This window comes from Aethalodelphis obliquidens, unplaced genomic scaffold (assembly GCF_003676395.1).
Source record: "Aethalodelphis obliquidens isolate GAN/ISIS:26980383/991018 unplaced genomic scaffold, ASM367639v1 scaffold16, whole genome shotgun sequence".
Classification (NCBI taxonomy): domain Eukaryota; kingdom Metazoa; phylum Chordata; class Mammalia; order Artiodactyla; family Delphinidae; genus Aethalodelphis; species Aethalodelphis obliquidens.
The window spans coordinates 15,648,769-15,665,128 of NW_020837960.1; the positions used below are offsets into that span (position 1 = coordinate 15,648,769).

The 16,360-nt window shown below is 37.0% G+C and overlaps 1 protein-coding gene across 5 annotated transcripts in view; it reads left to right on the forward strand.

The window, feature by feature from the left end:
• The window catches only part of RB1 (RB transcriptional corepressor 1), a 135,354-nt gene that overhangs the window by 118,078 nt on the left and 916 nt on the right, over positions 1–16,360 (forward strand). For 3 of the 5 annotated variants that reach the window (XM_027116284.1, XM_027116288.1, XM_027116289.1), the window contains 8 exons: positions 834–979; positions 3,819–3,923; positions 4,754–4,867; positions 4,967–5,130; positions 7,037–7,067; positions 9,415–9,557; positions 10,060–10,109; positions 15,268–15,626. In XM_027116284.1, coding sequence (XP_026972085.1) covers positions 834–979; positions 3,819–3,923; positions 4,754–4,867; positions 4,967–5,130; positions 7,037–7,067; positions 9,415–9,557; positions 10,060–10,109; positions 15,268–15,443 — 929 coding nt within the window. In that variant the 3' untranslated portion in view covers positions 15,444–15,626. Of the gene's footprint in view, positions 1–833; positions 980–3,818; positions 3,924–4,753; positions 4,868–4,966; positions 5,131–7,036; positions 7,068–9,414; positions 9,558–10,059; positions 10,110–12,224; positions 12,587–15,267; positions 15,627–16,360 lie in introns of those variants that run through there. The other 2 variants (XM_027116285.1, XM_027116287.1) reach the window with 2 other exon arrangements.

The following is a 16,360-nucleotide window of genomic DNA, read 5'->3' on the forward strand; positions in this document are numbered from 1 at the left end:
TTGGGTGTTGGTTGCGGCACGCGGGATCTTCGTTGAGGCATACGGGATCTTTCATTGTGGCGCACGGGCGTCTCTCTAGTTGTGGCGTGCAGGTTTTCTCTCTCTAGTTGTGGTGTGCAGGCTCCAGGGCGCGTGGGCTCTGTAGTTGTGGCGTGTGGGTTCCAGAGTGCGTGAGCTCTGTAGTTTGCAGCACGCAGGCTCTGTAGTTGAGGCGCAGGAGCTCAGTAGCGCACGGTCTTAGTTGCCCTGCTGCATGTAGGGTCTTAGTTCCCTAACCAGGGATCGAACCCGCGTCCCCTGCATTGGAAGGCGGATTCTTTACCACTGGACCACCAGGGAAGTCCCTCTACCTCAACTTTATGCTGTAATAATTTAGCAAAAGAATTTTTTTTGCTGAATATACTTTCAGCAAAGTATTATTTTGCCTTCGAGTATCTAGGACAGTGCTAAGGCTACAAATCATTTATTCATAAGGAAGACAGTGGTAGAGATGAAGTTAATGTTAAAATGCTATTTAACAGCATTTGGTTATAGCAATTTAATGTTTTGAAAAAATCCACTTGTGATACAAAATTAAGAGTAAATGTGGGGCTTCCCTGGTGGCGCAGTGGTTGAGAGTCTGCCTGCCGATGCAGTGGACATGGGTTCGTGCCCCGGTCCAGGAAGATCCCGCATGCCGCGGAGCGGCTAGGCCCGTGAGCCATGGCCGCTGAGCCTGCGCGTCCGGAGCCTGTGCTCCGCAGCGGGAGAGGCTACAACAGTGAGAGGCCCGCATACCGCAAAAAAAAAAAAAAAAAAAGAGTAAATGTGATTAATTCCCCTTATTTTTCCAGTGTATCGACTAGCATATCTTCGACTAAATACCCTGTGTGCACGCCTTCTGTCTGACCACCCAGAACTAGAACATATCATCTGGACCCTTTTCCAACACACACTGCAAAATGAGTATGAACTCATGAGAGACAGGCATTTGGACCAGGTAAGAAAATTTTGCACTTTTCCTACTCGACTCACTTGTTAGCTGTGTACTGATTTCTTAAGAAAAGGTTAGATTCAAATGAGAAGCTGCATCGATTTAGTAGACTTAATATATATTTGCTTGTTGGCTGCCCTTTATATTTTTGCTATATTTCTTACAAATGAGAGCTTTAGAGCTTGAGAATATTTCAATAACTTTATTTATTTAATGGCATGAAAGATCTCACTGCAAAGCTCACTGAAGAAACTTTATCATAGGCTTTTTCTATGTTGTGGTAAGCTAGAATTCATTTAGTGTGGAAAAAGCATGAGACTTAAGAATAGTTGATCTAGGACTTCCCTGGCCCAGTGCTTAAGACTCTGTGCTTCCACTGCAGGCTGCAGGGGGCATGGGTTTGATCCCTTGTTGGGGAACTAAGAACCCCCGGGGATCTTAGTTGATCTAAAAAAGACCTAAAAAAGAATAGTTGATCTAAAACAGTGTCAAATGAATAAATGAATGAGTTAATTTACAAAGACCATCTCTCATATCTTCCTCTTTCTTCTCTGTTTATGGAATAATATTTTTGTAACAGTTTTATTGAGATGTAATTCATATACCATGCTAATTACCCATTTAAAATGTACAGTTCAGTAGTTTTTAGTATATTAACAGAGTTGTGCAACAATCACCAAAATCAGTTTTAAAATATTTTCATCATGTCAAAAAGAAACCCTGTACCTGTAGCATACACGCCTCTATTCTCCTACCCCCTCTAACCACAGGCAACACGCTAATCTACTTTCTGTCTTTATAGACTTGCCTCTTCTGGACATTTCATATAAATGGAATCATATAATGTTATCTTTTGTGTCTGGATTCCTTCACTTACTATGTTTTTATTGTTCATCTGTGTTATAGCTTGTATCAGTACTTCATTCCTTTTTATTGCCAAATAATATTCCATTGTATGGCTATACCACATCATGTTTATTTATTCATCAGTTGATGTACATTTGGTTTCCACTTTTTGGCTATTATGAATAATGTTAATGAAAATTCATGTGCAAGTTTTTGGGTGGATGTATGTTTTCATTTCTCTAGGGTATTTACCTAGGAGTGGAATTGCTGGGTCATATGGTAACTCTTTGTATTGCCTTTTGAGGAATGGCCAGATTGTTTACTAGCATGGCTACCCATTTTACATTCCTGTCAGCAGTGTATGGGGTTCCAGTTTCTTCACATCTACACCAACTTCTTATTTGCCTTTTGGATTATAGCCATCTTAGTGGATATGAAGTGATATCTCTTTGTGGTTTTGATTTGCACTTCCCTGATGGCTAATGATATTGAGAATCTTTTTGTGTTCTTATTGACCATTTGTATATCTTCTTTGGAGAAATAGTTATTCAGATACTTTACCTATTTGTTCATTGGGTTGTCTTTTTATTGTTGAGCTGAAAGGGCTTTTTATATATTCTACATGCAAGTTCTTTATCATGCAAATCCTTATATGATTTGCAGATATTTTCTCTCATTCTCTGAGTTGTCATTTCACTTTCTTTTTTTTCTTTTTTTTTTTCATTTCACTTTCTTGATTGTGTCCTTTGAAGCTTTTGGTGCTTTAGTGCTTCAAAAGCTCAGATTTTCTTTTTCTTCTTGAGTCAGTTTTGGTAGTTCGTGTCTTTCCTTAAACTTTTCTGTTTCATCTTAGATATCTATTTGGTTGATATGCAGCTGTTCATAATGTTCCCTTTTAATCTTTTTATTTTGGTAAGGTTGGTAGTATTGTTCCCAGTAAGAATGATATTTTGAGCAAAAGATGAATTATTGTATAAAGGTATAACCTACAAATATGTATATTTTACAAGAGCATATTTGAACTCTAAATTCTAGTATGTTGGATTTTTTTTTTAGGTAGGCACTTATTGCCTTATGGGTCTACTGCTTTTCTATAATATAGAAAGATAGACAGTAGTGCTAAGGATTTCTAAAGAGATTAGGTATCTGGAATCAAGAAGATTTTGTGAGAGGTATCTTAGGTAAAGTATTGAAATAGGAGAACAGTGTGAATTAGCAAAGAGGATACTTGGATGGCATTCTAAACGGGAGAAATAGTAGTACTGGGGCTGTTTAAGATGCTAAACAAGGGATGTTGAGTAGGTATTCTTGGCGGTAGATGGGAGCAAGAATGTTGCAGAAGATATCAGTTCTTAAATTAGGTAGTAAAATTCAGACAAATTAAGAAAGTTCGATGTTTCAAAGTCACAGAAAATCACTTCAAATTTTATTTTTATGTTTAAAATACCCTTCTCTTTAAATGTAATATGTGTATAGAGTAATCCATATATCATAAGGATACATCTTAATGTAAATTCATCAACTGAACTCATCTATGAAAGCAAATCAAGAAACAGAACGTTGTCAACAGAAGACTGTCTCCTGTCCCCTTCCAGTTACTGCATCCCCCTTAACACCACCACTGAGTATAGTCAATATTATTTTATCTAATAGTTTGAACCCTTTTCACACCTGGCTTTTTTTTTTTAAGTGTTAGTTAAACAGTTAATTGATTCCAGTTTCAACTTTTCTCTTCTGAGAAACATTTAAGGAACAGGAGCCAAAGTTAGGGTTATTTACAAACCAGATGATCTGTCCTGAATAATTGAGAGTTGGCTATTTGCATTCTGTCCTTTAAATACTTTACATGTACATTCAAACTGAGCTCAGGATGGGAAAAGATAATTCTGTAGGAAATTAAATTTCCATTTTTTGAAACTAAAAGAAAAATAACAGTGTTTTTTAGAGTACAACCATGCAACAAAATCCTGACTATTTTTATATCACATTTATTTACTAGATTATGATGTGTTCCATGTATGGCATATGCAAAGTGAAGAATATAGACCTTAAATTCAAAATCATTGTAACAGCATACAAAGATCTTCCTCATGCTGTTCAGGAGGTAGGTAATTTTCCATGGTAAGAATTTTCCAGATATATACATATCTGTAATATGGATAGCTTCAGTCATTAATTATATCATATGTTCTGACTGTATTATATAAATTTACATATCAACTTTTTACTTTCGTATTATTGGTTAATTATTTGTAACTAAAATGTAATTGGGAAGTTAACACACTTTAGTATTCAAATTCATACTATAAAGTAAATAAAGAATACTATATCCCTGACAATAAGCAGGATATTTGTAATAAACTTTTACACAAATATATAAAAAACGTATATATCTATGACATTTCACTGCTAGTAGAGCAGCTATAATCCAAGCCTAAGATGGCTTTTTCGGATTGTTTTTGCCTGTAAAATATGCGTTTTTACTGTAAATAGTATTATGAACTATTAAAATAGAAAATCTAGGCTTCCCTGGTGGCACAGTGGTTAAGAATCCGCCTGCCAATGCAGGGGACACGGGTTTGAGCCCTGTTCCGTGAAGTTCCTACATACCACGGAGCAACTAAGCCCGTGCACAACTACTGAGCCTGCGCTCTAGAGCCCGTGAGCCACAGCTACTGAGCCCGTGAGCCACAACTACTGAGCCCGTGTGCCACAACTACTGAGCCTGTATGTTACAACTACTGAAGCCCACGCACCTAGAGCCCGTGCTCCGCAGCAAGGGAAGCCATTACTCACCACAGCTAAAGAAAGCCCGTAGGCAGCAACAAAGACCCAATGCAGCCAAAAATTAATTAATTAATTAAAAAAAAAAGAAAGTCTAAGGAGTTAAATACCCAAATTCATTTAACAAGTGTTTTTGCTCTTCTTCCTCAGACATTCAAACGTGTTTTGATCAGAGAAGAGGAGTATGATTCTATTATCGTATTCTATAATTCAGTCTTCATGCAGAGACTGAAAACAAATATTTTGCAGTATGCTTCCACCAGGGTATGTTAAAAAGCATCCTTTGTTTGGGAAAATCTAATTATAAAGCAGTGGATCTCACTAAAACGTTAAGTAATCTACTTTTTTTGTTTTTTCCTCTAGCCCCCTACCTTGTCACCAATTCCTCACATTCCTCGAAGCCCTTACAAGTTTTCTAGCTCACCTTTACGGGTTCCTGGGGGGAACATCTACATATCACCCCTGAAGAATCCGTATAAAATTTCAGAAGGTCTGCCTGTGCCAACAAAAATGACTCCAAGATCAAGGTTTGTGTTTTCTTTTTAGGGAAGTGGTAAAGAATAAGAGGGACTTATTTTGATCCAAGCTTAAGAACACAAAGCTTTCTTCATTTAAAATAAGCTAGATTTGAGACCCTAATTTCCTCATTTATATTAAGTGATGTGATAAGAATTGGGGGTCCGGGGGTAGGTAATCTGGTTACTTAGATGGGTTTGCACATTTAGTCATCAGCTTTCCTGGCTGCTGGGGTCTGTTCTTTTGTAAACAGTCTGAGCACCAGTTTGATGATAAGTTTCAAAGTCACTCCCATGTTTTTGTAAGTAGCCAGTCTGCTAAACAAAGTAGATTACTTTTGGTTAAGAATTTTTATTGTGGAGTTTACTGAATGTCCTGTGAACTCTTTCTGTGGATGTGTTCATCTTGCTTATAAAAATGTAGATGACTGATTAAATGTAGGTGACTGTAAATTAAGTCTTTAGAAGTCCATCCCTAATTCTGCCTGTGGCCTCTTTGTATTAACTTGGGCAGGTCTCAGGGTGCTGTGGCTCAGGTAAATGATGAGTGTGAAACTGTTTTAAATTCTCAGATGAAAGGTTCTGTGCAGCTACAAATCAGTATATTATCTTCCACATCCAACAGCAAGTGCTCTCTGGCTTTTGAAGTACTTCAGTTGACTCATTATGTGTTATCAAGGGCTATTTAAAACTGACTTTATTTGGATGAAGTGGAGGCAGATTTGCTTGTAAAGTCTCAGAAAACGTTAGCCCATATAATTGTACTTAATGGGCAAGAAAAACAAGAAGGGGATATATTAACCCTATAGAAAAAATTCGTGTGGTGTGTTTAATTATATAAATAATGCACACTCATAAAAATTTCAAACTCTACAGTAAAAGAAAAAGTAGAAAATAATTGGCAAATGATATAAATGCTCCCATGTGCCCCTGTATCGTCTTCTGTTTATTTGGTGTTCTTATAGTTGAGTATCTGTGTACTGATATCTACAAATTACATTATAAGCTGCTGAGATGCCACACCATGTCTAATTTGTACACATGAAAACGTATACTTAGCTAAATTTTTAATGGTGATAATTAACCCATGTTATGCTGGTAATGATGGCTTTTTTGCTGATCTTAGTTAAATCACTTCCAGGTTGGAGTCCTTTAGCAAAAAAGTCACATTCTGAAAATCCTGATAAATCATTGATCAAGTATTAAGAGAGCATCTTAACACTCTACATATTCAGCATATTTAGTTAAATCAAATATATCAATATATAGAATGATGGCCACTTATCAAAGAATTGGAGGACAATAAAATCCATATATTTATTGATTCCATGTACATATGATCAAATCTTTGTTGTGTCAGGCTAATGCTGTTCTTCACCTTTATTATCAGGAGTGTAAATTATATGGTTCAAGCAAGGACAAACTAATAAGAGATTTCTGATTCTAGGATATGTGTTAAATAGCCTTTACTATATATAGTAAATATATTTACTATACTATATATAGATCCTAATTAGAATTCTGATTATCACATGTAAGTTTTTGCCAAATGTAACTTGAATTTTTAATGAGAAAAGGTGAAAGAAATTTTAATTGTTAGTCATTGATTTATGAAGAATTAAGTATGGATAAACTTAAAATTTTCTTTTACCCTTTTTAAATGTGAACAATGGCAGAATATGTTCTTGCAGACATGCAGGTCTTGCTTTAAAAAATCTAAGGAACCAGTTCAGTGTTTGACTAGACTAGCAGTACCAGAATAAGTCTCTAATGAGTATAATTTGTCAGTGGTTCCAGGGGTAGAGGAAACCTTTGATTTGGCATTCCTGATAGTTCAGAATGACGTGTGTATGTTTACCTCTGCACAGTTGAATATGATTTGCATTTTACTAATTTGTATTTTATATTAACTTGACAGGATCTTAGTATCAATTGGTGAATCATTTGGGGTGAGTACTTTTCCTGTGAAATACAATAGTATGCACTATAACTATAAAAGAAATCGAGAATTTCTATAATTGAATTTACAAATGCTATTATTCAAGCACCTCATTCAGGCATATTGCGTAGAATCTAGAAGACATCAGATTTATTTTCAAATCAGATTTAATTTTAAATCGTATTCATAATTGGTGCATTTCAAAGTTGTTTTCTAAACATTTCTTTGAGATTATATATGTATGTGTATACATTCATGTCTATACATACAAATATATGCCTTATATAATCTCAAAGGAATGTTTTAAAAAACAGCTTTGAAATTCACTAATTTGAAATAAGATACTCCAAAATGTAATCACTGTGTCCAGATGTCACCAGCCAGTCCTTACCCACTGGTCTCCTTCTATACATATACACACTTTTGCTTTTCTTCCTCTCCAAATTCTAGGATATTCTTTCCCTGTTAAATTGATAAGGAATTGGTTACATGCCCCAGTGTAAGTGACAGAGTCTGTGGTGGTCTTTGTTCCAGAGGAATGCAGGGCAAAGCTTAGCTTTGAAATGGTTATTCTAGTCTGGGAACCCATTACTCTAGCTGGCCTTGCATTACGATCACTAATTCAGCAGTCCTGTATTCAGTATGCATTACTATTAATGTTTCATACTACCCACCCCTCTGCCTATATTTGTTATTTATTGCTGCGTAACAAATCACCCCCAAACTTAGTAACTTAAACCTTTTTTCATCTCAGTTTCTGTGGGTCAGTACGCAGGCATGGCTTAGGATCCAGGGTCTCTCCAGACAAGGCTGCAGTCAGTGTATCACCTGGAGCTGCACTTATCTCCAGGCTCACCTGGAGGATGACCTCTCAGAGACTCATTCATATGGCTGTTGGCTGATCCTCGATGGCTACTGGTCCAAGCCATCAGTTCCTTGACACGTGGGCTTGTCCGTAGGGTGACAGGCTACTCACAACATAGCAGTTTGCTTCTCCCAGAGCAAGGACTCCAAGAGAGGGAGGCAGGGAACGAGGGAGACAAACAAGCGAAATGGAAGTCACTCTTGTAATCTTGGAAGTGACTTTCCATCACTTTTGCCACATTATTTTGTCAGGAGCAAGACACCACCAGGTCCAACCCACACTCAAGGAGATGAGGATTAGTGAGAGCCATTCTAGCATCTGCCTGCTGCACTACCCCAAATGAAATAACTAGAGAACCATAAATGTTTGTGTACTAAAAGACCAAATGTTAAAATGTTTGTTACAAATAGTAAATGCTGTGATGTTTAGCTCAATATAGGCTGCAGCTGTCAGGCTTCACAAAGGGGATATGGACCACATAAATAGGATTGGATCTGGATAAGTATAGAGTAGTGGTCTTCAAACTTTTTTGCTTGCCATAGCCTCTAAAAGAATTGAGAAAATGTTATATGTACTTCCATATTTTAAAGCTGATAACTGAAAATCTTATAAATTTAATAGGTGCCCAGAATTTTGTTTCTATCATATTGTACATGTGCTCTAAATATATTTTCCATCAAAATCTGGTTTTGCATTTAATTTTTTTGAAACTTAGTTCATTTAATTTTTGGAAAATAAAGCATAATTAGCAAAGCTAATCCTTACTGTCAAATAAGTCAAATCACATTTAATTTCTATCAGAAAGTCTGACTTCATTCTTGAGTTCAAATAAATGTGTTAATACACATCACTGAGATTATCACCTCACTCTGGTTCTGAAATAGATAGACAAGACATAGAGTTTTTCCATGTGTTTGTCCTTTGGATCAAATAAGGTATTGTGCCCCCTTTGGTATTTCTTACCAAAGCTTTTATCCTAACAATACGTCAATAATGGCTTCAAATATAGTATGACTTGTCAACATGATACCCATAAAGTGAGCCCCAAATTGTTATTCACTAAACATCGCTTATTAAATTCCTGTGACATTCTTTCCGGTTATGCTGTGCTCTAAAAAGAAAAAAAAAAATCTGTCAAAAATAAGGTTCCAGGAAGCTGTTCCAACTTTGCATGCTTCTGAGAAGTAGCCCTAGTTTTGTGTGTGAGTAGGTTCTGAAAACGAGGAACTAGGACTTTTGGAGTAGTCATCAGAGTTGTTGGGAAGACATAGGAGGGTTTGAAAATAGCAGGTATTTAATTGGGGCAGAGTTAGGTGCAGTTAGTCTGATTTTGACATTTTTCACATCTCTTATTTGGTCCATAAAGGCAGAAAATTAAAATGCAGATATTACCTCTGCCTGATTGTTGACCTACCTCAAACCTGCAATTAGGGGTTGCTAAGCAAAGTGGTGGCATTTAATGATTTAAAATAAAGAATTCCATAATTTGCAGACTTCTGAGAAGTTCCAGAAAATAAATCAAATGGTGTGTAACAGCGACCGTGTGCTCAAAAGAAGTGCTGAAGGAAGCAACCCTCCTAAACCACTGAAAAAACTGCGCTTTGACATTGAAGGATCGGATGAAGCAGATGGAAGGTAGGAGCCGTTTTTCAGGAGCTGAGCTGGTCATCGGGAGAACCCAGAGTGCCAGCCCTACTCCCGACTTACACCAGTCCTTCTCATGCCAGTTTTATTTGGAAATTATGAGGATTGCTCAAAATAGTAGGTGTGACTGCATCCCAAAGTTAAAAGCACCATGTAAATCTACTGAAATTAATTGAAAATATCAGATGTTAAAAATCTGGTCATTTTTTTACAAAGCTATTGATAAAATTTTGTTAGTTTTGATTAACATTAGATTTTTAAATGCTTACTCTTGAAAAATGCTACTGTGTTTCATAAGAACCACTGAAAAAATATCTAGGATCATAAATTTGTGACATTTATATTTTAGATGTTCGATTTATAAACCTTTGAAATTAAAAGCTACTCACTAAAATAAGAGCATAAAAAGTCATTGAAAACATAGTTATTGGAAATCTGAGGTTTTCATTTATACATATACATATGAAATATTTTGCATTTTTTAAATCTGCAGTAAACATCTCCCAGGGGAGTCCAAATTTCAACAGAAACTGGCAGAAATGAGTAAGTACTTATCATTAAACCTTATGTAAATGAACAGTCATTTACATTGCAGAAAGCCTTTTCACATTATAAAAGAATAAATTTATAGAATCTCTTCAATTAGTGACTTGGTTATGCGTTCAAGATATAATTCGCTCAAGCATGTGTTGTTTACTAGCCTGTATGGGTTAGATGTGTGATGCAAAGTGAAGGTCGTCTTCATCCTTCCTAAAATCTGTGCGGGAAGACCAAGAAGTGAAACCAAATCTTCAACACGAATGGCTGTGGTTAGAAAATATTTTAGGATAGCAGAATTGTAATGAGGTACCTTTATTTAAGAGTATTGGATGTGGGCAAGAATGTCATAAACTTAGCATATATAAACATCATCACCCTTATTTAAAGAATAATCTTTTATTCTGCTATTACTGAACTTCCCTAATTTGCAAGTTTTAGAACTTATTTTAAACAAAAGTTTTTCATTACTGGAAATCAGAATTTTGATAAAGAACACAAGAGCATTTTCCAAGTTATACAGAGTGACTTAAGTTTGGAATGTTAAGGCAAATGGACTTCTCTCCTAAGCTACTCTGACACTATGAAAGATTAACCCAAGTATAGTAGATGGGAAGCACATTAAGAAAAAGATCCGTGTGCACTGACTGCTACTGCGATGTCTTAGAGAGGTAGCCGTGAGGGTGAGTGTGACATTTCCTGATAATCTGGTGCCAGACCCATTAACAGGAAGCAGAGCTGGGTCTTGGAAAGAAGACAAATATTTAGGAGATAATAAGAATTAAAACTCTCATTCCTAGGTCATAGGACATATCAGTAAGAACAGTACCAATTAAAATGTGACTTTTTAAAAAGGGGCTTTCTCTCAATGTCTCTGTAGATACTAACTTTGAAATATAAAGTGTTTTTAAAAATACTTTTGATTTTTTAAACCATATTTCTATGTGTATTATTTTGAAGAGTACTGTTGAAACTAAATTAAATTTTGTGGTTATAAATGGATCTCTTTTTGGATTTTACATCAACTAATATACTCCTGTTTTAACTTTTAAATAGTTGTAGCTTTTCCCCCCAGTGCATGAAAATAGACATGAAGCTTATAACCAAAATCAGACCTTAAAAACATGTGGAAGCATTTTGGAACCCACAAATATGCATTTTAAAAGGAGCAGAAAGCTGTAAAAACGTGTATATTTTCTTATAGAAGAGCTCAGTTGCTGTAGTCAGTACATTTCGCAGTGACACACTTAGCTATGACCAGGAATTCCCTCTGCCGGGCTGAAGTTCAGGGCCTTTGTGCAGCTGAAAATTGAGGAGAGGTAGCAGGAGTTTTAACCCATGAGGATAAGGAATTCTCCAGGTTGCTCTTCAGCTTTCCTCAAAAAAAACTGTATTCAGAAGAAGATCATGACACAGTGCTAGATTGCTCAGAGTGGAAGGGCCAGAAGGGGAGACTGAGTCACTCCTTTCTTTACCAAGCGTGAGTGTTTTGTGCTTCTTTATGAAGAGCCTTTGCCCACCTCTAAAATCAAGTTAAGATTTTTTAAATTATTTAAGAGAAGCATTCTGTTTTTGTGTTGTAATTAATAATGTATTTTTAAATGTCCATGTCCAAATTAAATGAGCTGTGAGCTGATGTGTTTGCAGTACTTGCAGCGTGTCTCCAAACACAAGGGAATTCCTGGCTTCATGAAGAATAACACTCACTTCAGCAGACCAGCCCAGAATTCTGTTTTGCTCAGGTGCCAAACTTAACCATATCATCTCTAGAACAGTGGCCTACAAAGTTGGGCACACTTGGGTGTGTGTAAGACCACCTTTTGGGGGTACATAAAGAGACTGTTAGAATATTTGTCTTTATCTCATCTATTTTAATGTTTGGGGTGTGTGTGTCTTATAATTTAGACACATATGCATACATACATACATACATACATACATTTAGTGGTACTGCTTGGAAAAAAATTTGCTGATGGGGATGTATGATTTAAAAAACGAAACCACTGCTTTTGCGAGGCCCTGGGCTCCATCAGTTTGGCGTAAGCATAACATATGTGGCAGCCCTTTACCAGCTTACCCAGCACCGTCAGTGCTGTTAACATTTCTTCATCCTTGTTTTAGCATCTACTCGAACACGAATGCAAAAGCAGAAAATGAATGATAGCACGGATACCTCAAACAGGGAAGAAAAGTGAGGACCTCACGACCTTGGTGGGCACCCTGTACATCTCCGGCTTCATTGTCTCCCACAGATCTGACTGTAGAACTCTCCCAGGTTCTGTTTACGGCCACATTTGATACATACCTTCAGCTCTTTTTGTGGATAGCACAGTTGAATATTTGTGCAGGGGATTCCTAAGCCACTTGCAACATTGTAGTCACTAGAACATGCATTGTTATTGTTCAAGATTGAAAATCCTGTGCCAGTCCTGCCATTTAAAAAGCTTTAGCAGATGTTTCCATTTCCAAAATACAGTAAGTCCCCTACATACGAACCTTCAAGATATGAACTTTCAAAGATGTGAACAATTGAATCCAGCAAGGAACCAGAACCTGTGCCATTAATGTCAGGCGTGAGTGAAATTGCAGCTTGCCTTCCGTCTCCTATTGCTGACGATCCTTCAGCTCTACCATCTCCCACCTCCTTTCTCTCTTTCAGTCAGTAACTCTTCTTGCCTCTTCAGGCGATGCCAGCCCATGTGCCAGCTGTTGTACTGTACTACTGTACTTTTCAAGGTACTGTACTGTAAGATTAAAAATGTTTTCTTTATTTTTTGTGTTTGTTGGTTTTTTATGTATTATTTGTGTGAAAAGTATTATAAAGCTATTACAGTACAGTACTATATAGCCGATTGTGTTAGTTGGGTACCTAGGCTAACTTCGCTGGACTTACAAACAAATTGGTCTTATGAAGCACGCTCTGAATGGAACTCGTTCGTATGTAGGGGTTTTACTTATAATTGCTCTGCTTTACAAATGGTGGCAGGATCCCCTGGGAGTGAGAGTCCTCACAACCTGTGCCTATCTGAGTACTTTGTCTTCTCTTGTGGCATGTATGTGATGTTTGCTCTTATTTTTATTAATTTATATTTATTTTTTTTAACTTAACATGAACACCCTTAGAAAATGCGTCTTGTCTTCCAAATGCAATTTGGCTGACTGCCCCCATTCGCCCAAATGATCCTGAGCTCTTGTGCTAAAACATATATTAGAAACTAGGGAAAAATTACTAATTTTTACCCATTAGATTTTAGTTTACTCATGGAAACTAAATGGATGTACTGTGTGTTTGTTTTATAAATATTAGTTTTTAAATACAAACAGAAAGCAAAGTATAAACATATGAGATACTGTCATACTACTGATACAGATTTCATACCTCAGGACTTGTAAAAATTTATTCTTTTCTTCCTCCAACTCATGTTTTAAAATAAAGAGTTATTAATAGTACTCTTGGTTTTTATACCATTCAGATCACTGAATTCATGAAGTACCCATCTAGTGCTTGGAAAATAAAGTGTTCAGCTAGAGCTTTGCTGCAGAGGACCCTAATACAGTATATCCCAAGTGCACTTTCTAACGTTTCTGGGTCCCGAAGCATCAAGACACAAAATAATTTTACTCCACAAACAGACTGTTAACTATAGGAGCCTTAATTTTTTTCTTAGAGAGTTATATAATTACATCTCAGCAATTACTCTGCCCTCCTGAATGAGGGAAGAGGGTGTGTTTGTTCTGGAATGGTACATATCTTCCATGTATCTTTTGAACTAGCAGTTGTCCTTTTTTTTTTCTTAATTCAGCATGGTCTAACACTGGCATTTTCAAAGCCGCATCATTTCTCATCCAAAACGCGGGTAACAAAAGGTCTTTGGGATAGGCATTAATGTTTCTCTCTGATTTTGTGCAAAAGCTTCAATTTAAAACAGCTGCATTAGAAAAGAGGCGCTCCCCCCTCCAACACCTAAAGGTGTATTTAAATATCTTGTGTGATTAACTTATTTAGAGATGGTATAATTTAAAATAGGTGGTATTTAAGGTAGCATCTACTAGCTTTTAGGAAAATTACTTTGTCTAAACTCAGAGTTCTTTTTAAAAAGAAACCTGGTCTTATTTGTTAGAAAAAAAAACTTTATTTTGTGCTCAGTTAAGTTGCAAACTTATTTTTTTGACAGTTATCTTGATAGCAAAGGCACTAGAAAGCTTTATCTCATTTCCTCATTCATTTTTGCATGCATATCAAACAAATCAGTTAGTTTTTAGGTCAAGGGCTTACCACATTTCTGAGTCTTTTGCTAATAAGTTCATGTTAGAATTAGTGTCAGAACTTAAGGAACTTCAGAGATCATGTATTGAGATTTCTTAAATAAGGCTTCAGATATTGCTTTATTGCTTTTTGTATTGGTTAAAACTGTACATTTAAAATCGCTGTTACTATTTTCTACGATTAACAATAGTTTGTCTATTTTTAAATAAATTAGTTGTTAAGAGTCTTAATGGTCTGATGTGGTCTTTGTATTAAGTGCACTAACGTTCTCTTCGGTATCTAAATTCTCTCCTAGTATCTCATCCGTTCTTAGCCTTTAAGAATGGGCTTTATATGCTGATGAATCCCAGATTTATTTCTCCAGCCTGACCTCTTCATGGAGGTCAGAGCTCTCACAGCCAACAGAGCCGCTGATTCCTACCCCTCCTCCCCACCCAGCTTCTCAAAATACAAACCAAAATCAAACAAAAACACCCTTTTCTACCCTAGTCTTTTCCCATGTTATTAAACACTTACTTGCTCAAGATAAAATCCTGAGTCTTCTATTAGCTGTTGTCTGGACCACTGTTAAAGACTTCTAACTGGTCTCCACTTCCCTCTCTTTCCTCTTTACCTTTCTACTCCTTAAAGACCCCTTTAAAATATAAATTGATTCACTTTGCTCCTCTCCTTGAAGTATTCAGACTCCTGATCGGGGCCTGGGAAGCGGCCCCTACCTTCTTCTCCGTCCTGTTCTCGGGCTACTTTCTCCCTGCTCACTGTGCTTTACCCCCACTGGCCGTCTTCTCTTATGACGCCAAGCCCATCCCTACCTCAGGCTTTTACATTTGCTGTTCCTTCTGTCCAGCGTGCTCCTCCCCCAGGATTTTGCTTAGCTGGTTTCCTCTTGTCTTTCAGGGCTCAGCTCAGAGGCCTTCCTTGACACCCAAGCTAAAATCCTTCCTCTGTACTGTGCCACTCTCCTTCAAAAGTGTAACAGCATTCATCACCGTCAGAAACTGCCTTACTTGGGTTGCCTATTGCCTGTTTACCCACCCTGGCATCAACCTGGCTGGCCTTACCTACTACTATAGTTGTAGCATCTAGAAGAAGCCCGTATGTAGGGGGGAAAAAAGGTATGTTTTCTGTATGTTTTCCAAGTATGTAGAAACGATATTCTCTTTCTCTTTGAAAATGCCATGTATTGAGTACCTACTGTATTTCAGGCACATTCTAAAATGTGATACAACAAGTAAATAAAATTAAGATTCCCCCTCTCTGTGGAACTTACATTCTAATTCTAGTTTCGGGAAAAGAGAGCAAACGAATAAATAAAGGAGGAATATAGTATATGTGATTGTAATAAGTTCTGTGGAGAAAGACGTGCCGGGGGGAGAGCAGGGAGTACCGGTAGGGAGAGGAGTTTTAACACTTAAAGGACAGTGGTCAGGGCAAGACTTGCCGAGGTGCTATTTGAGCCAAGTGTTGCAGAGGGTGAGGGAGTGAGCCAGGCACCAGAGGGGGTAGAACAGAACACAGAGAGGAAGAAGCCAGTGCTCAGAGGTGGGTGTGCATCGGGTGTGTCTGAGGAAACATAAGATGTCATAGTAAGATGGAGAGTTTTAAGAAAAGGAGTTGGGGCAGGGGGGCAAGTATCTCTTTTCATCTAACACAGAGTTTATAAAGGCCTTTCCTTCCAAGCATCCTTCACATATATATATAAGTCTGCAGTCCTTTATCTGCAGTTCTGAAATCCAAAAAGCTTTCAAAACCAAGTGGTTCTGTGTGTTTGGTGCCAAAAGTCACATGGCATCAAAAACATCTAACCTGGCATAGGGCATCAAAAGCATATCTAAACTGGCATAGAGCTTTTGAGAAGCTTTATCCCACTTGTGGGAAGAGTCTTGTTTCACCATTAATGCATTGATTTGGGGGAGCTAACCTAGGCCCTGCTTAGGTAGATGTATATATATATATGTACATATATTATTATAATATTATATATATTATA